General features: G+C 43.6%; 1 protein-coding gene across 7 annotated transcripts in view; it reads right to left on the bottom strand.

Moving 5' to 3' along the window:
- The window catches only part of NXPH1 (neurexophilin 1), a 243,655-nt gene that overhangs the window by 155,128 nt on the left and 66,459 nt on the right, over positions 1 to 22,068 (bottom strand). The window contains exons 1-4 of one of the 7 annotated variants that reach the window (XR_003998798.1): positions 18,320 to 18,971; positions 17,443 to 17,608; positions 16,179 to 16,183; positions 408 to 420 (exon numbers count right to left, since the gene is read on the bottom strand). Coding sequence is in view for 6 of the 7 variants with exons in the window: in XM_030550659.1 (XP_030406519.1) it covers positions 17,447 to 17,500 (54 nt within the window). In the remaining variant the exon portion in view is untranslated. Of the gene's footprint in view, positions 1 to 407; positions 421 to 16,178; positions 16,184 to 17,442; positions 17,609 to 18,060; positions 18,296 to 18,319; positions 18,972 to 19,271; positions 20,023 to 22,068 lie in introns of those variants that run through there. The other 6 variants (XM_030550659.1, XM_030550660.1, XM_030550658.1 and 3 more) reach the window with 6 other exon arrangements.

The following is a 22,068-nucleotide window of genomic DNA, read 5'->3' as shown; positions in this document are numbered from 1 at the left end:
TCCCTAAGAACCCCAACACTCTCTGTGACTAGATCCCGCCCCTCCAGCATGCACTCTGAGACTGTGGTGGGCCTGATGTGCACCCCTGACTCTCTCCCCACCTTGTTCCTGCTTTTCCCTTGTCTCTGCTTACCCCACCTTCCCCGTTTGCCAGGAGCCGATCAAAAAAAGAAGTTAAAGCCAAACACACAACAAGCTACAAGCCAAAACCTAGGCAACAAGCAACTCACAAGCCAATTAAGCCAAAAATGAGCCCAGTTTCTGAATTTTTTTGTCACAGGTTTGGCATGTCTGCTTAGCACCTGTATGTTTCCCATGATACAGTGTTAATAAGGACAGGAGATGTTTATAAAATGAATGCTCAGGAGAACGTGCATGTCTATGGGTGAATCTGGTAGCCCAGCATGTTGTTAAAGTTGCCTGAGTCTTCTCATCTCAAGACCTTGTTTTCAGTTGTTTATAACTTTTTGCCAAACTTTAACCATTTGTGCTGAAATTGTCCATGCAGGGTATCTACCTCAGGCTGAATGTTTGTGGAAAATTTCAGCCAAAATAGTTGAGAACTAGGCTAGCACAAAACATGTTGTTTGGCAGTGTTTAAAAAAAGTACTGATGACCTTTTCTTAGAAAAGCCCTAGTGGACCCAAGTTCTGGAGCAAGGACTTGAAATTTAGCAGGGACCTGGCCTTGTGCCAAGAATGTGCTTTGGCTTTTCCTGTGAAAATCTACCCAACTTTGGGCACATTAAAAACCTTTCAAAAATCTGTTTGCACATGCTCAGTACAGACTTCTTAGACTTCGGCAGCTGACATCTCCAAACATTCTGTGCACGCTGAGCATGCTCCAGGCCCTGATAGCTCTACGCATTGCCACCCCCACGCAGTGAGTGAGTTTGCTCCCTCCAGCCCAGAGCTGCAGAAGTGAGAGCAGAGACCCTGTCTCTCCTGTACTCTTAGTGGACCCTGCTCCTGGTGACCAGACAGTGTGGAGGAGGAAGCTACCAGATTTAAATGCAGAGGAGATAAACGCCAGACCTGAGAGACTGATAAGGCAGGAGAGTAGAGTAAGACAAGTAGCATGGGAAAGTGATACTGGTATTTGGAGGCTGGCATGAATAAAGAGACTGGGACTGGGTGGACCAGGAGACTGGAGATGGAAGCTGGGGGGGGGGTGGGGAACTGGAACTGGAGGATGGCATCATTGGAGAGAGAGAAACTTTTGACTTGGAGTTGAGAGGAGGGACAGGGATTGGTTGGGCAAGGAGACTACAATTGGAAACCAGGGAACAAGGTAGAGATGGAAACTGAGATACAACATGGAGCCAGAAGGGATACTGGGACTGGTTGGGCAAAAACTAGGAAAGAAGGGGCAGCAGAGTAAGGAAAAAGGAGTGGAGTGGAAAGGGAGACAGATGTGATGAGTCAGGGTTCAGAGGAAGAATTGGGGTTGGATGAACAAAGAAGCTTGGACAAGGAGCCAGGCTCAGACATCTTGTGTTTTTCTATATATAAACACAAAGGATGTCTGGATCCAGAAGCCTTATAAAAATAGATATACTTTCAATTAGGTAAGGTTTCCACCCTGCAGGGCTTGGAATTGAAATCTTACTATAGCTGGGCAGATTAATAGCAAACAATGTGTTTGATTAATTTAGCCCATTTTTCTGTCCATGTATTATCAACTCAAAATGTATTTTATTTCTGCTGATTTATTCATAGGTGTCTAAGAAACACTTTAAGCATGCATATTCCAGCTTCTGGAGCTCTCCGCTGCACCTAATCACAAGTAGTTTTTCTTTATTCATGGGGCGATTGGGCAGCTGTATCACACGTATTGATCCCGCTCCCTGATTGGATGACTTGTGTGGTGAGATCCACTCCCAGCATGGAAAATTTCTTCCTCCTCTGACCCTGACCACCATTTGATTGCAGGGTGAAATCTTTGGGCCTATGCTGTTTTCTTAGCTCTGGCTAGAGATCAACAAGCACAATGTCAATTTTGGATTCACGATTCCCCCTCATGTCCATTGTCTGCTGAATAATATCAGTTTTCTATGAAAGGACAGATCATGCGCACACACACGCTCACAGCATTAGAACACTGAATAATGTTAAAATCATTTCTGTGACTCTGGTCATCATATGTGGCAACTAAGGAGGCCAGAGTCGGTGACTTTGGCCCTGGGCATGGCTCAGATTCAGGCAGATGCCTTATTTCTGTGGAAAAAGTAACAACCTGGGTGTCAGTCTCTGCAGCTGGGTATCCTTGGAAGTCTATGGAGCCTTGATATGTCAGTACCTACTGAGATGAATATAGGATGTAAAGAGCCCTCTGAGCTTTTCTGTACTCTAGTATTTTCCTCAGAATGTCCCACCGTTTCCCTACCAGCCTCTGAGCAGGGCTAGGCAAAATGGTGGGTTAAAACAGCTGCATCTTGTTTACACCTGTACTCTCATCATGGTTCCCACAGTTGGACCTGCTTATCGTACAATGATGGGAAATGTTGAGAAAAGGCTAGTGTAGACACAGCCTACAGGTAGATACTAGTACTAGCGGGGGAAAGTGGTTACAAAATATACCAGTTAATGAGTTTATTTTACCATCATACATTACAAATTTGGCTCCGTTAGCTTGGCCCATACTTGGATGTGCTTTGAGGGGGATTGGTTCAAGGACTCTTTCACAACCTTTGTATGGCCCACATAAAGCCAAGGCACAATTGTAGTACCTATGTTCCCCAGAATGTAGGAGTTGCTGTCTCTTTACTCCACAGGGTGGTGCACAACACCTCTGAGGTGTTGGGAAACTCACAAGGAGAGTCATGGCCCCATCTCAGTCAGTGTGTGACTCTGAAAGGGACTATGCTGCATCCCACAAAGGAGGGTAGGAGAAAGTCTGCTCCCCCTGCATGCTGGGGAGTATGAAGCAGAATACCTCTGATGCTTAGCCTGGAGTGCAATGACATCAGATTACTCCCAAAGCACAGCCATGCCTACTAGGCACAATTGAACCCAACATCTATATATTAAGTAGGTTTTCAGCTAGGTAATGTCCCTGTTGCTGGTGCACTTATGCCTCTAATTATCTGAATGCATTTTGCAAGTCAAGAAGTTAGGGAGCTCAAGTGATCAATCTACTCTGAGGGCATAAAAATGGAGGTGCAAATTGTATGAGTGTAAGCTGTGCCAGGGCACATCAGACCTCATCTTAGATAAATATATGAACCTGAGTCCACTAGCTAACAAAGTAGTAGCTACTTTTATTATTTTATTATTTTTATATTTGTGTTACTGTAGCTCCTAGGGCCATGTTAACGGACCAGGAGCCCACCCAACCTAGAACAAAAAGATGCTTACAATACTTACAATCTAAGTATAACACAAGAGACAACAGATGGATATAGACAGATGGGGGAGTGCAAGGAAACAATGAGACAATATTGATCAGCATCATATGGAGTTGTCTGGCAGCCTAACCATTGTCAAGCTTTTTGTAGGCTATTGAGCTAAATCAAACTCTCCACCGGCTGTCAGCAGCATCGATTCATTATGTACAGTTAGGTGTGTTTCACTCATATTATTATAACTGTATAAGTTAAGCTCAGAGTGAAAAGATGAAAAGTTAGAGACTGATCCTAAAGCCCTCATTCAGGACAAAATTCCATTGAAGCCAATGGCAACTTTGCCGGTGGAAGGATAAAAAGGACTGGTCACTGAAAGTGGAGTCGTGTGGTTGAACAAAGCTGGGACCTGATTCTGCTACACTCACTACTACATTGATGTGTGCAGTATAAGAAGGATAGACTAGAGCACTCTCCGCTCTCATTGACCTCACTGTGAGTTGAGGTTGCTGAACACCTTGTGGGACTGATTTCATACTGAACACTGCTTAGCATTAGTAACATTTCTAAGCTTTTTTGTTTGTTTTATTTCATTTGTCAGAGAGGCCAAAAGGTTTGTTCTTTTTCTTTTCCTTTTCCTTCCAACTCTGACCAAGAATAGCCTTGGGACTTGTTTTGCATTCAGTTGCATGTGACTCTAAAATGGCAATGGAAAATTGTTCCAAAATGTTCGTTCAAAAGTAAAATACTTCTCAAGCTAAGGACACAATTCTTCTTCCATAGAAGACAAGACTTCTTCACTGACTTCAACAGAACAGACTCAGGCCCTAAATCAATATCCTGTGCTAGAATAAGCAAGGTTAAAAATCTAGCCTTTCATGCTCGTCATTCAAACATATGTTTCTTGTGAAAGAAGCAAAAAATCTGCACTGCTCTGCAAAATCTCCACATCAATAGTAATTAAATTTCAAATCTAAAACAGAGAAATACTACTGTATACTGACCATGCAGGATTTCCTCAGATATGCCGTGATTTGCATCTTTTTGTAATTTTGTGAAACAAGTAAATGATGGTGCCCCTGATGTTGCATTGCCATATTACATGAAAAGGCAACAGAATAAGCTGTTTTGAAAAGTCCATTTTTTATTTAATTTCAAAGAAGATGAAGATATTTAGCAGCAAATTTCTTAATATGTTGAATTGGCAACCAGATCAGTTCCCAGCTCATAAGTCGGAAATAGTGTTTTAGAAAAATAGAAGCTAATTACTCGTGAATGGAATATATTTGGGATAAGAAGTTGTATGCAATGCATAATACATTATTTTAACAGATGCCAGGTCTCATAATTTGGCAATAAATTCAGTAAGATCTGTGGTAAGGATATTCTACAACATTGTAACTTTATTAGATATATAGCAAAAGTAGTGGATTTTTGTTTAGGGTGGGAGAAGAATATATTTTATCTTACCTGTAAAAGTGCAACCCATAGATAGCATTAATTCAATATGGCAAGCATTAATTCAATATGGCAATGATTCAGCAAATCATTTAAGAATCCTTAACATGTGAATAACCCCATCTTTCTCCAAAAAGGCAGATACTTAACTTTAAATATGTTTCAGTTCAAGCACACTATTAAGTGCTTTACTGAATCAAGGCCTGTATCCTCAAAAACCTGTATCTATAGTTGATGTCAGCTCCTGTGGTTAACATATATTCATAGTCTTATGACCGCATGATGTCAAACCCTTCCTCTCTCCAACATGTAATATCTGCAAAGGAATGCAATGCTATAATTTCACCATGTCATAGTTATCTATGAATTGTGGGGATGAAGATAAGTAGCATTCAGACCATTCTTTAACCTACTCCAGTCACACATTTACACATTCTTTTTATAAATTCTGATTATGACAAACTGAAAGACTAAAAGGTATCATTATAATCCGCTGTTAGCCTTGAACCCATCTGAAGAAGAGCTCTGTGTAAGCTCAACATCTTGTCTCTCACCAACAGATATTGGTTCAATAAAAGATATTACCTCACCCACTTCGTCTCGCTAATAACCTGGGACCAACATGGCTATAACAAAACTGCATTGAACCCACCCACTAACTTCTCCAGGACATCTGCTGTACTATAGTTTCCCAATGTTATATTTTATTAAAGACACACTATTTTGTCCATGTTCTGTTATACTTATTCATGTTGAATAGTATCTTACATGATGGAGTGGTCCTATTAGTCAATTAAACTATTATCAGAGTAAGCTGCTATTCAGTATCAGTAAGGATATCGGAACCTGACCCCATATAAATGTATAGAGTTTGATTCTGCTACATTTACTAACACTGACTACTGCTTTACTAAGGGCCAGATTGTGAACCTCTTACACTGAAGTCAGTGAGACTCCTCATCTGAGTAACTACTTACCAGTGCAAAAAAAATGGCTTACAATCTATACATACCTGAATAGTGTCAATGAAATAAATGGAGTTACTCACACAGACTTTTACACCCTTACAATAACTGGTACCATACACCATGAGTAGTCCCACTGAAGTAAACAGGACTTCTTCTGGTGTAAAATGCCACTCAATGTGAGTAATTGTCCCAGAATCCCATAGTAAGGTAATATCTAGCAAGAGTTAATGTGGTAGAACTAGGCCCATGGTTTTTAAATGACTAGGAGTTTATTGTGCTAGGACTATGCATATTGTGCATAGTAAGTATCTCTCTGTTTGTTCCATACCTTAGTTCCAGTGATCTTTAAAGATCATTTAAATCAGCAGTTATATCCTTCATAAAAATATAATATTATTATGGTATACCTAGTAATATTTCATATAAAACCACCTTGAAAGTGTCAGTCATTTCCCCCCAAAAATGTTAAGAGAACTTTGCTGTATGAGAGAGCATTCTGTAGCTGCTATTAGTGACACCAAGGATGACTCTAAATTAGTGATAAATTATCAAACTAACACTCTGATTCAAACATCTCAAACTTTTATAGTATATTGCTATTAACTGTGCAGCAATCCTGCATATCCAAGTTATATTATTCCCATTTTAAATACATGGAATCTTTTGCAAAGACCTCAAACACTATTGATCAGATTGTAAATATATATAAAGCAGTCCATTAACTTCATACAAGCATTTTTATATACCTGAAGGCCTATGACATTTCTTGACAAGATAACCTAGCTGAAGAATTGTTTTGCTAAAGTTCAATCATGAATGACTTACAAAAAATGAATATAAAGATAAATATGTTAGACTGGAGTCTAAACACAACAAAAAGCTTGCAATGATAAAAAGCTCTACATGATCACTAAGAGACTAATTCTGCAGCCCTGACTCAGGTAAATTTTTCATTGACTTAAATTGGAATTTTACCTCAGATAATACTGAAGGATCCAGCCCAGTTTTGAACTATACAAGTCACCTCTTCAGCACCACTCTAAGTATATATTTTTATTTAATTTTTAATTCTTTCCACTGATTTGCATGCAGCTCCAGGGCCAATGCTAAATACACTGTGCCAACTACACATTCAAACTCACTCTCAGTGGTTAACAATAGAGAGATTATTGACTTCTAACTTTCAGGAACAAATTTTTTTTTAACTTTCTTGAAATTGCATCTAGCACAGGTATCTATGGGTATCACTTTGCACATAAAGCGTGATCCAAAGGCCTTTGGAGTCAATGGAAGGGCTCTCACTGACATCAGTGGGTTTTGAGTCATGTCCATAATCCCCAGACTTTATAACTAAAAAGTTAAATAATCGGTACTTTTTTGAAAATCAAGAAAAATGTACAACATAAGTGCTTCCTTAATTTTCTTTGTGAGCAATCTACATATATATAACTTTCAAAAGACACTCCTGTTATAAACAGATAGCTAAGGGTTAATGTCTCTTTCACCTGGAAAGGAGTAACCTGAAACACCCGACCAGAGGACCAATCAGGAAACAAGACTTTTTCAAATCTGGGTGGAGGGAAGTTTGTGTCTGAGTTTTTTGTTCTTTGTCTTGTGTCTGTCCCTCTCGGCTATGGGAAGGATTTTTCTGTTTCCAAGTTGTGAGTACAGAGATTATAAAACAATAGGGGTTATTGTTTTATAATCTCTGTACTCACAACTTGGAAACAGAAGATTAGAAAGCAGGAAACAGAAAAATCCTTCCCATAGCAGAGAGGGACAGACACAAGACAAAGAACAAAAAACTCAGACACAAACTTCCCTCCACCCAGATTTGAAAAAGTCTTGGTTCCTGATTGGTCCTCTGGTCGGGTGTTTCAGGTTACTCCTTTCCAGGTGAAAGAAACATTAACCCTTAGCTATCTGTTTATGACAACTCCACTTAATATGTTTTATGTAGATCTCATAAATTGTAATTACAGATGCTCTGAAAGGCATTGTGGTTCCCAGGAATTATGTTACTAGATCATTGCACTCCTGACATTATGTTGGCATTCAGCTCTGCTGCTAAAAGGAAGAATGTAGGGATCATTTCCCAGGGAGCTGCAAAGGTTTAAAAAATATGCAAATAAATAGTGTGCAGGTATATTTACATTATGTGGATTTTAAAAGTTCAACAGAAAATCAGAATACTCCTCCCTCCAAAACAAAAAAAAATACCCCAACCTCTTATTCTTCAAAAATCTGTGCACTAACTGAGCATGGATGAGAAAGTGAGGTTTGAGGAGAGCAAAGTACTAAAGTTTTTTTCCATTTCATAGGCATCCAGAATACAAAGTAAAACAATATAGTTTCTGTCGTTTCAGAAATCTGTGAATATACAAAGCAGATAATCTCTCCGGGCAGACGGTCAACCAACCATGGAGTGGCTCTAAGAGGAGAGGCACCAAACCAACAGGCGCTGGCGAAACTGGACAGGCACCTGTTTAATTGACAGGGCATATTAACAAAGCCAAGCAGCTGGTAGACAAAGTGCCTCACAATACGATAGAGAGCGGAAACAGCTATCGTTTGAAGAGGAAGAGACGGTAGATGGATGCAGTAGACTGAGGAGGATGAGTGCAATGGGCTGAGCAGACGCCCTTACCGGAGACATTTGTCTGTGGCTGGATTGTCTGCAAGACACAGATAGTGATGAAGGTGGCATTTTGCAGGCAGAACGATCTCTGCGAATCAGACATACAGTCCCGAGGACCTGGTGTACCAGTTTAATCATACGGAATTCAATGGCTCGCTTCTAAGCAAATGTGCGACTGCCTCTGCTGCCAAATGCTTTTTCGTACTTCTAATTGGTGCAAACATCAATGCAAGACTGGCCTAAAACTTTCCCCAGCCCAGTCAATTCCCATCACAGCCCGTTACTGAAGGGGCGTTCCATTAGTCATCCAGTTACACCTTTCTTGTCAACTCTGTGTTTTATTGACAACCACCTTTCAGCCAGCAGACCCCGAGAGGACAGCTCTGTCAATAGTAAGTTGGGATTTATGCGATCAGAGGACATAGCTAATGATTATCTCTTTCTTAACGTAGGACAGCAGCTTGTGGGAGCGCCAAACAATCGCTTATTTCATATGTGAGCAAACACTGAAAGTTTCCTAGCGAGCATTATCGCTGCTCTGCTCCAAACTCTAACGACGAAACGATTCAGAGTTCAAGCAAATGTGTGGTGCTCATAAAAAAAAAATCAAGTCTTGACTAAACAAAAGAGTGAGTCTGGTTCGGTCCCCAGGAACGTGAGGTGTCTTTGTTAATTAATCACAAAGTGGATTTTCTAAAGTGTGTTTTTTTTTCTCAACATCAGTAATGTTCCAGGATCCATTTCGGATACATTTAACTTGAACATCTCTGAGCCAGGTAGTGCTGAGGGAGACAAGACTGAGGCGCAAATGAAAGGGTTCCTAACAAGATGAGTTACTTTTCCACCGGTCTAATGATGATAAATTCAGGGTTCCTCCCACGTCCTCACCCTGGGCAGTTTAGCTATAGAAAACAACGAGTCTGGCTTGGAATCAGTTAGGAGAGACCCAGTCAGTAACGATAGTAAATATTGTGATTGGCTTGCTAAGCCGTTTTCTTTTGTTCCCCGTGAATAATCACTGTCTCCTCTGAAAGCTGGAATAATTAAAAATGTAAAGAGTCGTTTTAAGTGGGATTGTTTAAAGTGACTGGGACAAGGAATTCGTTCCCAGTTTGGGAGTCGGGTCCTTTTAGCAGTGATTTAAAAGGCAGGTGTCTCCGTTTAAGTAGCTGGGAGCCTTAAAGAGAAATGTTTTATTCAAGTGGTTTCGCATAACGTAGCATCGATCGTTAATGAGACATCAATCTCAGCTGTTCGGTCTCTTGGTTTCCGAAGCGAGGAAGAGAGAATTGCACTCTGGAGTCAGACGGAGCTGGAGCGCTGCCCCTTGAAGTCACCAGTATACAGCAGCTGTCACTATCCGCCAGCAGTTTGCAGCCCCGGAAGCGCGGACTGGTGATAGAGGTGACGGCTGGTTCAGTGACAGGGGCGGGGGGGTGGGAGAAGGGAGCTATCCAGGGTGCTGCAGAGCAGGAGGCGTCTAGCTCCACGAACTGGTGGTAGGGTGTTTGGGTGGTCAGAGGTAAGGGGAAGAGGGTGTGCAGGATCTGTCCAGGGTCCTGAAAAGCACCAGGCATCCAGTCACTCTGGCGCTGGGGTGTCTGAGAATGTTACCATTAGAGGTGGAGGAAGTCCTCGAGATGTTCTGAAAAGCAATAAGGTTCCTGCCCCAGAAGAGCAGGGTGTGTGTGTGTGTGTTTAGGGGGGCGGGAGAGGGGTCATTCTGAGTGTGTCCAGGGTACTGACAAGGACGACAAGATTCCACCTCCACCAGCCTTGGTCCCCGGCTGAATTCTGGGCAAGAGGGAAATCCGTGGCTACAGCCACCACCAGTTATTACCAGAGGGGCGGCGCTCTATGAAAACCCCTTTCTGCTCCAAATTACCGCTCCCCGTTCAAAACTAAGGCAGGGCGCTTGGTGCTCTCCTGGAATCCAGCGACTAGCAAACGTTTTATAAACAGCCTGCCCAGGTCACTTTTGTAAGTGTGCACATCATTAAGCTTGAAGCTAAAACATCTGGTCCGCGCTCTCAGCCCCTATTTCTGTACTGCTGTAAATAACTTCATTGGCTCTATTCAACATCTCCAAGGAAGTGGGGATAGTTTTCAAATAAAGAAGGTTAATCTTTCATTGAATAAAGTTTTTCCTTGGCTCCAATAAAGAATATGACATCGGGAATAAAAAATAAACAGAAGTGGGAAAGGGTGGGCGGTTATATCCTCCCTTCTCTAATGCCTGCTAAGAATTTATTTCCATTTGTGCAGATTCCATTGGCCCTGATCCCTGCTCTTAGGAGTTCTTGACTGTGGTTTACAGATCAGTAGGTCACCCTTCTCTGGTAGTCCCCTCCTCCCCCCTCAGTCTCTGCGAGTTGAAAACTGATAGGATGCGCTGTGAGGGAAGAGGTGTTTTGGATCCCTCTTTGAATTACAAAGAAACCCAGCAAGATGGATTCTGTGGAAGGAACTGTATTTCTAAGCAGCAATTTTTGTCATTGCAGATAAACTATATAGAACCGAAAAGCGTCTCACAATGGCCATTTTTATGTATCTTAGGTGACATAAGAGATTTTCTGTCTCCTCCTGGGTTTAAGGAAATTCTAAATTGTCCAAAGAGGCCCTAGGGGGCCGGGGCAGAAAGGGGGAACATTGCTATTGCGAATAATGACAAATATTGTAATGCTATGGATTGTATCCTATAAACACACTAACAATGGTGCGATCCAATACTGCTGTGTTACAGTGGCTCAACCTAGTCATTTTTGGTTGACCTTCGATTACGCCCACGCGTGTAGAAGGGACTTTCTAAAACTAGAATAAAATTTATTCTGTTTGTGACCCCATGTAAAGTACATGGCTGTTGTCTCTGGCCACCTTTTCAGGAATGGGGGGGGGGTTTCCCCTCCAAAGGCAAAGCACTCTATAGAAGTTTAAACAACAGCCAGCAATCCGCAGGGTTAAACAATAAACTGGGAAATGTGCAGTCCTGCTGAACAGCAAGGAGTTTGCATAGCATTGAGAATCCGCCAATATATATCATATCAATAAAAGCAGCTCTTCGAAAGCTTGCATAGTAATTGAGACTGGAGATCTTTTTTGATGTGGGTTGGCATTTCTTCATATCAATCTGACAGAGCCAACTCAGGAAATTGCTGGTAATATTCATCTGGGGAGCACTTTCATTAAACGTAATTCATTCGACTTTCACAATAAATTGAGTGACATCCTTACAGCAGAACCTTTTTATCCTTGATGAAGTGCTTGCCAAGCTTGGGGGGGGGGGTTCCACGTTATTGTCACATTCCTTAAAGCAGCGTCGTCAACATGTCAGTCTGCTGCATAAAGATGCGACAGACGTATTTACAAAGCACCCAAGAGGTGGTTTAATGCTGACTTACAAGAAGAGCGAGCTGAGAGTTAAACTATCTGATAAATCACAATCGTAACTTAACAAAATGCAATCGGACGGGCAGAAGCCAAGCCTAGGAAAGGAAGGGTGGGTCATGGAGTCATTTTCTCAAGGCGCTGTTTATTCCGAGCAATTGATTTGCTAACCAGCTTCTCGGAATTTCGAATTTACTGGGGAAATTGTCTTGTTATTAATTAAAATGGCGGTTTAGAGGGACGGGGAAATATTAAGGAGCTTAAAATGGAACCTCTAGCTACTGACTTGGCTAATCACACGGAGGCGGGGATACATTCAGGTGCCTCTCCTAAAAGGCGAAAGCTATTTCAAACTGCTTCCTTCAGCCATTGAAAAGAGTTAGCTGTATGCTAAGAACTATGCAGAAGGAACTTTTAAGTGCAGAGAAAACCTCCTTAAACTTCTACCTGCTGCATATGCCTCTTCACAAGTTAGGAACTTAAGCCCTGGACAGAATTCACCGTTCTTCGCTTACTAGGAAATCTGCCAACTGCAAGCAATCCAGTTCCCATCGCAATTAGCGTGCAGTGTCTTCCAGGGAGGAGCTATTCTATATAAAGACAGCATTTTCAGTATTTAAACTCCATTTTAAAACGAAAAGAGTCTAGTTCAAGATTGTGTGAACTCACTAAAAAGTATTCCCAGTCCTCTCCACCCCACCCCCACCAAATAAACCAAAGGCAGAAAATTGCTTATTTGAAAAAGCAATACCCAGGTTCTTTCAGCTCAAAATACCCTTTTGAAAACATTGTAGAGTGGTTATTGCAGGACAATGCTGCCTATTTTTTCTTCCTTCGCAGCCTGGAGAAATGTTTGGAAAAGTAGGACATCAGCACCTATCTTAAAAATCACCCTATTGTCACAGCTACATCTTCTTTCACATTCACAATCGCTTTCATTAAACAGGCAGGAATGATCGCAAACGGTGCCACACGTATAGAAATCACAGAAGTACACAAACTCTGTAGTCATTAACTTCATGTTGTTTTCTCCCCCTCCGCAAATAACGTACACCGAGGACAATTTTAAACAGCTGATCTGCACCAGGAAAGCTACACTCGGATAATCGGAAGGCCCCCAAACTTCAGTAATGTTGGGGAATGGTTTTAAAACCCGGTCAAGTACCGAAAGACACTAGTAGTGCATTTTGAAAACCATTTGTAAGCGTAATCATTCCTCACAGTAAATGATTCCTGGGAACCTTTGTCTTGTGAAAACCAGGATCTACTCTTTTTTTTTAAAGTGCCCACATGATAAAAATTCCCATTAGGCAAACTAGTTACTAATGTTTTCTTCCGGCTCTGGACCAGAAAATTCTCCCGAAAAGTGGTGCCTCGTGCCTGCTTAAGTTAATTTAAATCTTTTGCTATGTAACTTTTAGTATATGGGAAACGCAAAGGCCACCAAAAATAGTGTAAAGCTTAATTTACAAAAAAACACTAGTGAGTAACTTCATTTTTCGCTTGGGAAAGGTGACAATACGTTTTCTTTTCCCAGCAACCTCCCACCGCAACGCTGCTCTTGTATTTAGCACTACACCAGATACTCTTGACAGATGAGAACTAATCAATGAATATGGGTAACTTTTAGCCAGGGAGTGAAACAAATGCACCCTGTTCGTTTAATGTAAAACACTGGAAGTTCACAACAAAACAATCGAACACAGACAGTCTATCCGGATGTGCATTGTGAAAATAGGTATATAGAAACCTGCGACCAACAGACACTTCGCCTTCACTGTTTGAGATTTCCAGGAAGAATGTACATCATTCAACCGCCGAATGACAAAAAGATTTTCCAGTAGGAATGGTTTAACTGCTTGCATGCAAGCCTTCTAAAAGGTTGATTGTGTGAAATTATGCTTGTCATCTTAATTTATCAAATCAATCGTGTTTCCTTTAACTGCTGACAGGAATTAAGTTGTTATTCCTTTTGGACTGTAACATTCCCGTGGATGTACTTGCGCCGTAATCAGCAAACTCCAGTCGTTTGCACTCCTACAATGGATTGCCTTAGTAATTTGTGTGGAAATGGTATGACCCATCTCTTTGGCCCATCCTTGAGAAATAAGTCCAGTTAGGATCTCTTTGCCAAGAACCATGTTTTTCGCCACTTCTACAGCGTGTTGCTTCAACCCAGTACAAAGTGTCTAACTAGACTTTATTACTCTATTCTATCATATTGGAAGTGGGCAGGAATTAAATAAAAATAAGGTTTTTATTTAGGAATTATTGTAAAGCTAAAATGTCCTTTTAATATATGTCATTCAAAATTAAGACGTGCTAAGACGCTACAATATATGAGTGTTGTTTTCTTTCTTGAGTTATATTTAGTGCTAGGTCAGGGGCGATTTTCAGTTTTGATGCAGCATTATCAATTAAGAAAACTTTAATCAGAAAATTGCAACCCGATAGTTTCGAATGAACAATGTAAAACTGAGGTTCGCTAGTTAAAATCACGACTAACAGTGTAGCATTGAAATACTTTCTGTAGTGTAATGTGCCTCATACAATACCCTCCAGACTGAAGAAACAGGAAACGTGTGCCCTTAAACACTAAATCCTTATTCCACCAAAAAGGTACTTTAGGCCAAAGGAAATGCATCTACTGTGCTAATCAAATCTAACCACATCAAGCAGTTCGCTTCTTTGTGTAGAAATACAGTACAAAACAGAGAGAGAAATATGTCTGTTCAAGTCTGGAGTATCCTCTTATTTATAAATAAATATAATACTGGGAAACCCTTTTCTCAAGGAAAGTCTCCATATGACATTCCTATTCATTAAGATGTATCTGTATCAGCAGTGACCTCTATAAATTTCACATAAGGCTGGATGGAATATTGGCATATATCTCCATAAAAATAGAACTGCACTTTACAAGATTTCATTGGAAAAGGCGGGAGGGGAGGCATTGGTGTGAGCTGAAGTCCCGGCTGTCAAATATCTATATTTGTTTAACTTGATGCAGCCCAAGCTTGCTAAGTACACTGTCATTGGGTATTATCTGTTTTATATGTAAGGAGACTCTTTTCCCTATATGACCCTACCCCAAAAATCCGCCCTGTACTTTAAACAAACTAAGTGGGAATCTGAACGTATTTGTTTTCACATCCTAAATGGCTGGGGGCTGAACATTTAAATCTTGGTTGTAACTGCTCTATGCAGTTGTATGAGTTTGTATAAGGCTTATACATACACACACATACACACCCAAAGTAGAGGCAAGCACAATGTTGCACCTTGCTGGTTCCTGACACTGCATTAAAGTTTTAATCAAAACTTACTGCTTCATTGCTAATATCAGACTGTTATTACATGAGGGCCTAATTCGAACTTTTTAAGCCACTCATCAAGGAGGTTAAATCTATAGCAAGATGTTGGAATACATGTATAAAAATTGAGACTGAAATAAGTATCTGGTTAGAGAGGGAATAGCCTTTGGATTTATTTTTTCTCTGAGTGTTTTGGCAGAAGATACAAGCCAGCTGAAAAGTGTCCCCTCCCCCTAAATTGTCTTTTATTCTCTCTTTTATTGTATCATATTTTGCATTGTTTTGAGGGAGACCGGAAAATTGTCTCCTTCACTCTGCAATGCCAAGCCCTGCGAAAAAAAAGGCATTCAGGTAATGAAGTCTGTAACTAAACGGTAATTGAATCAGCATAATTTGCACACTGAATGGTTTTCAAATGCTCCCAGTTTACAATTAAAGGAGAATTAATGCGCTTGTTGTTCAGACTGCGGCGCGTTAGAATAAATCCAGCACTGTTGTTGTAATGAGTGCAAAACAGTTTAACTGCCAGCAAACACATTCAAAATTTAGCACAACGTATCGATCTCGCGCCTGGGTTTGATAGATTATTTGCCACATGCTTTTTCATATGCTATAAAATTAACGGAAAGTAGCAACGTTTGCTGCAGATGTGCCGCCAATCTGTGACGCGAGGAGAGTAAATCGTGCAGAGAACTTTGTGTGTTCGAGTCCTGCCTCTGGTTAGCTGAGCGCACCCGAGCACCACGTTGGTATCCCTCTCTTCTACTGTAGTTGTCATGTCTACGTTTTACATCATATTCTGCCTTCTTCCTTTAATGTTTCTAAGCTTCTAGTCCTGCCTTCTTCTACACCCCGCTGTCTGCCTTGTCCTGAGGGGGAAGGGGACTAGCTGCGGTGGTTTCACTTTTCTAAGCTATGCCTCTTTACTTGCTGCTGTTCATTTGGGGAGAGGGTACGAGCAGGTGCCACACAATAGTGTGCGTTCTCATCTGGGTTGGTTGCCCCTGTGCTCACCTGCTTATCCCCAAGGTGTCCTGGGCCGGGCTGAGACTGCCGCGCAGCGCCCTCAGGCGGACACATGCTGCAAGTGTAGGAAGTAGCGCACAGAAAAGCAGCCCGGAACCCGTGCATTGAACCTGTGACCGGTTAAAGACACCTCTCTTCCCCTTGGCGTCTATGTGAACATTAAGTGTGCAGCTATGAAAATGCACTTACATGTTTGCAGCTGTCCCTTATTTCCACCCACCCTGAGCCTAGAAGCAGTTTCAACTGCTTTTCCGACCTGAGGACAGATCCATAAAGCTTGGTTTGCCTGCTATGCACCAAAGGAGGAAAGGATGCGAACTAAAGACATGCCGTCTGCCCTTGTTCCTTGTGATTATATAGAGAGTAAAGTATGCGTTAAAGGAGACAACACTCATGCCTACTTGTGTTCCCCTGGTAATCTTAAAGTGAATTTGCTACGGAAGTCAATGACACATCATACAGAAAATACTAGCTGTGCTTGTCACTGAGTGTTTACACGACGGTACTGTATTATATTGCAAAATGAATGTCTTCTGTTGTGGTTCAGTGACAGAGATCCCCATCTGGATGGGTTTCTAGCAGCAATAACAAGTAGCAAACAAGAACTTGCCTGCCGTACAGAATAAGCGATGAAGACACACTGAGAGGGTATTTTAAAACACAGCATGTTCTGTACCTTCCCGCACACCCTTCAGAGAGAGGGGTATGGGGAAATGTGTCCCGGAAAATGTACATTCCCAATATAAAGTCTGATCTTTTATTACCTTCCTGGAGGTGGGGAAAAGATGTTTGTTTAGAGCCGTTACCTATTTGGGGCGTGTTATAGGAGATCACTTTGATTCCCCGCCTGCTTTATACACTTCCCGAGTGTCCTGCATATCATACACTTGTCCTCTGAACAAATCGGCAATTCTAGACGCTACACTTCAATCTGGAGAGAAAGTTACAGACCCCTCAATCCCCTCTCCAAACCACCGGGGGAAAGCTTTCAAAGGGAGGCGGCGCAGATGTTCCCCCTCCTGGTTAGTGTCACAAACCCCCTGCTACCACCAGAGAGTCGCCGGAAGGTGCAGCTGCGGACCCAGCACAGTCGGTCTGTGAGGGGGGCTGTCCACCCTCCAGGCTTTACAGTCACACACACAGAGGGGCATGGGGGCGCAGGGAAATTAAAGCAGAAATAGCTCCGGAATCTGATAAAGTTGTGGGAACCGAGAGATCTCGCTTGAGATCCGAGTGGGATGCTGAGTTTTGTGTTTGTTTGTTTCTGTGATGCCCGATTCCCCCAATCCCCCAATATATGAGGTCATCTGAAACTTACCAGGTAGAGAGTAGGCTGCAGCAGAAGCACGGCGTACCAATACACAGCCTGCATCCTCTCAGCTCAAACTTCCACGGCTTTTCCTTCGTTTGCTCTTTGTTCCTTCAAGACCATAGATCCACCTGACATCCACTTTACAGAAGAAGCCGAGCTCTCACCAGCCTAGACAAAAATGAAATTATAGACCCCATGACCACAAGACAAGGTTAGACTTCGAGACAAGGAGGGAAGAGAGGAAGAGGAGGCGGGGGGGAAGGAGGAAAGGCGGGGGGTGGGGGACAAATAAAGATTAAAATCGAGTTAATCCAGCGTCAGAGCCAAGTGATCGCATGGTCCGGGGCTGGCTGGCGTGCTGCTGGGGCTGGCGCTCCTGGGAGCTGAGTCCTTTGGCAAGGGAGGTGGCTGGAGCGCACCCTTGCGTGTGCTGGGCAGGAACCTTTGGTGCCACTGGCTGCCAGACCTGCCTGGCTGTTTTATATCAGGAGGATCCGGGCTCCAGCCGGCTGCTAGTTCACTGCCACCGCCACCGCCACGCAGCAGCAGGCTGGAGAAGGGAGGGAAAGGGGGGCAGGAGCACCCGGGATTAGGGACCTAGGAGGCGCCTCGACGCTTACAATCAGGGCAAACCGATTCGCCTCCCGGAAATCCGACCGGCTCTGTTCAAGCCAAACCGCGCTCGACCGCCCACTTTAAAGAAAGCAGCTGCCTTGACTCTGCCCCTGCTCACTCGTGCCTGGCTTTGCCCCGAGCTGTGCGTGCCGCAGGTCGCCCGAAGACATGTGGCTAAGCGGATGTCCCCCTCCCCACCTAGCCCCCCGGAGGGTCGCATCTTGGGGCAAGCCGGAGCCCCCGCTCTGCTCTCTCTATACGTACTGCCTGTACGGTCCGAACGCAGCCAGGGATGCTCCATGTAAACCTACACTGGCTGGCAGCCTCCTAGGAACCAGGGGTCCCTTTCGCGTCGCCTCTCCATATCACGCACGTAGGTGTCCCGTGGAAACAGGTGCCGCCGTGAATCCAGCGTGCGGGAAGGGAGTCGCCGCTGGCTGGGACCCGACTGGATCCACGTCGCAGGAAACTTACAAGGGGGAGAAGCGAGAGGCTGCCCGGACCGCCAGCTCCAGTCTGGCAGCCAGGCGCCGCGGCCGCCGCGCTGCGAAGCCTTCCCGGCTGTTTGTCTCTGTTAAACCGGACTTGTTGGAGGGAGCTCGGGGGGCACGCGGCTGTTTAACTCCTGATCAAATCTAGCTGCGAAGACCTGGGCCGATCGCGTCTGAGCCGCGGACTGTCCGAGAGTCCCTGTTGGGGGGAGAGAAAGGCGAGTTTAGCAGCAGCCCATCCGTCCCTCCAACGCGGGCGGCGAATCAGAGCCCGCCCCAGGCGCTGTGCCTGGCCCTGCCCTGCCACCAGGGGGCTCTCCCCGGCTCCTGGTTAGCGCCGGGACACGCCGCTGCCCGCCAGCCCCTCTCACTGCCTTAGGACCAGGAGACTGTTTGTTCCCCCTTCAGCAGCAATGAATATCCCACGCCAATAAAGAATTGTTCAGCCGCTGGCTCCCCCCACCCCCCCGACACACACTCTCTCTCTCTCTCTCTCTCTCTTTTCTTTCTGTGGATCGTTTCCTGCTGACGAACTGCGGCGAGCCGGGGCGTGGGGTGACCGCAGACAGGCGGCATGGACGGGCTAAGGCGGGTTAAGAGGTGGTTTACAGGTGCTGGGGGAGCCCCCTGCCAGCCTCTTGGATTTAATGGAGGGTTTCCTTATTAGTGGGCGCAGAGAGCAGCCCCTCGGAGCTGAGCCGGGAAGCCTGACCCCCGCTACCCACCGTAGTGCTGCTGAGTGGCATTACTTAGGAGCGAGGTCTAGTCGCCTTGTCTGCGTTCTTCTTTACAGCGATCATCCCACTGGGCTTTGTCTTTGAACACCAACAAAAAACCCGGGATGGGGGCTATTTAAAAATGTCACCCGGGCCTCAGAAATGCGGGGAGGGGCATCGTTTTCTCTGGAGAACCCGAGCGAGCCCTCGGCCTTCTCCGGGTGTGTTACCAAAGATCTCGTGCCGAAGCTCTTTATTTATCGTTTGATTCAAGGGAAACAAGAGCCAACCTTTCTGCATGCTCGGCAGGAAAAGCCAGGGCTTCAGCTGTCCTGCCAGATACCTCCTGCTCCCCACCCCAGCATGTCCCGCAGATTAATATCGCAACCCGACGGCTCCATTCCGATCTGCAAAATATTGTGTAAACTCGGGGCGCGGGGGGCTGCGTTTGGAACATGGCCATAACAAGGTGGTTTGCGATTAGTGCTTTGAGATGAATGCTGCCAGTAAGGCACAATGTCCATTCCTCAGGATACCCACAGGATGGAAGCCTCAAGACGTCTGAGGTCCCTGTTCTAGCATCATCTGTCCGCCGTGTATGTAGGATTCTCGGCTTATTGACCATGAAGCTTGCAGCCTGGAAGAAACTACCGCAATATTCTGCCACTCCAGAAATGGTTCCCATCACAGGGTAGCCCAGGCCTGGCTTGGGTTTCTGGTCTGGAGGCTCTAGATATACATGAATAATGATGAAGAGATTCATTGGACTAGCTAGTTCCCCGGCCACCTTCCCCAGCAGGAATGAAATGATGAGGGAAACTGTCCCGAGTGATCAATAGCCATATAATCTTCCTACCCTAAAGCAAACAAACCTGCTGCCCCTTTGGCAACTGGACTAGCACCGCCATTGTGCAGCCTACTACTGCAGGAGCGTTATCCCACACACCCCGCCTCTAACCAGTTACTGTTACAAGAACACATCCTAGAACCCTCACCCGTGCCGTGGGCCAGAGTCGCTGCTCTCCCTTTGAGTAGTAACTGACCCTGCAAAGCAATTCCCCTACTTTCAGTAGGGTAACTCACAGAGTAAGTTAGGGGGGGCAGAATCTAGCCCTCTGTCTCTCATTTGCAGGTCTAGGGGCTCATAAGAGGGAGAACAGGCGTGTTGAAAAGGCAGAAAAGATCCACAGGATCCTTTCAATTTGGCCACAAATTCTGATGTCTGATAGCTGTGAGCTGGAAGAAGATTCTGGGCACTGATATGTCCAAAGATCGCATGTACTAAGACTTGCTGTCAAAGGATCTGTTCCTATATCTTAAGTACACGGGAGATGAGAGAGCTCAGCATCTCCTTGGATCAGACCCCAAGAAAGGGGTTATCAGCCTTGGTGATCCTGTCTGTACTGTTTGAGCATCTGCCCAGCACTGATGGACATGCCCACGTTCTGTCCAGCATTCTTGGGCTCCAAGGAAATCTGAAAGGAGTTCCTCGGAAAGCAAATTCTTTATGTGTGTTAAATTAGGCACATTATGAGGATATTACACTGGAGGCCCCAATCCCACAGTCCTAACCCAGGTAAAAGCTCAAGGGTGAAATTCTGGTCCCATTGCAACCAATGGCAAAACCCCTATTGACTTCAACAGGGTCAGGACCTCACTCTTAGTGAAATAAATGAAAGTCTTGCCTGAATAAGAAGGGCAGGATCTGGCCCTGGATGCACTTTTCCACTTTCTACCTACTCCTGGGGTAGTTGTCTGACCACAGGGACAAGGGAAAGGTTTTGTCTATATATACTTTTGAAAGAAATGTAGAAATGCTTCTCTTCTACACATGCTGAGCCTGATCCAAAGCACACTGAAGTCAATAAAAAGACTGTCCTCAATCCACTTTGGATCAGGTACTGTTCATCCAAACCAGCTTCCAGTGATGTCAATGACAATTTTGGCATTGACTTCAGTTGGTGTAGAATTGGGCTTTACTTCAGAAAGGCTGTTTCTATTGTCATTTAGCTATATTGTTGGGGGAGGGGGGTTGATGGAAGGAAAACAGCACGCTAAAGAAGCAAGTAGGAAGCTGGCTGTGATTGCTTTAAAAAACAAAATGTTCCAAAGGATTCCTGTTATATGCACACATGACATTTTTTCATATGAAATGTGATGTTATTGAATATCTGACATTATTTACAAGTGATTTTTTACACAATAATTTGACTTTTATGTGAGTGTATATAATATCAGTACCATAGTCTGGGTGGAATATTGAATTTTTTCAAAAGAGATTTTAATTGCAGCCATTTGTATGCCGTTTAATAAAGTGGTCCTTAGCACTACAGTTGCAGGAAAAGGATAGTCTCTCAGTCACGGAGTTTTTCCCATTAAAAATCCCAATTTAAGGGTTTATAAAGTGATTTTTTTAGCTCCAAATTTTATCAGCCATCGTTAAATTATGCAAATTATTACAAAAATAGTTTTAGAAGACTCAAATGGACCAAAAAGAACGCTAAAACAATGGCAAGTGATTAGTTCATATAATCATGTAGTTTAATTACTTTTGGTATTAGAAGAAAATCACAATAATAATTTAATAATAACTGTCAAGGTATTGTCCTAAACATAGCTGCTGGCTGTGCAAACTATATTTCATGTGCATAAGTGTGTAAGAAATGTATATACTAAGTAGATCTCAGGTTTCAGAGTAGTAGCAATGTTAGTCTGTATCAGCAAAAAGAATGAGGAGTACTTGTGGCACCTTAGAGACTAACAAATTCATTTGGGCATAAGCTTTCATAGGCTAAAACCCACTTCA

This window comes from Gopherus evgoodei, chromosome 2 (genome assembly GCF_007399415.2).
Source record: "Gopherus evgoodei ecotype Sinaloan lineage chromosome 2, rGopEvg1_v1.p, whole genome shotgun sequence".
Lineage (NCBI taxonomy): Eukaryota > Metazoa > Chordata > Testudines > Testudinidae > Gopherus > Gopherus evgoodei.
This window is presented reverse-complemented; position numbering and strand designations above follow the sequence as displayed.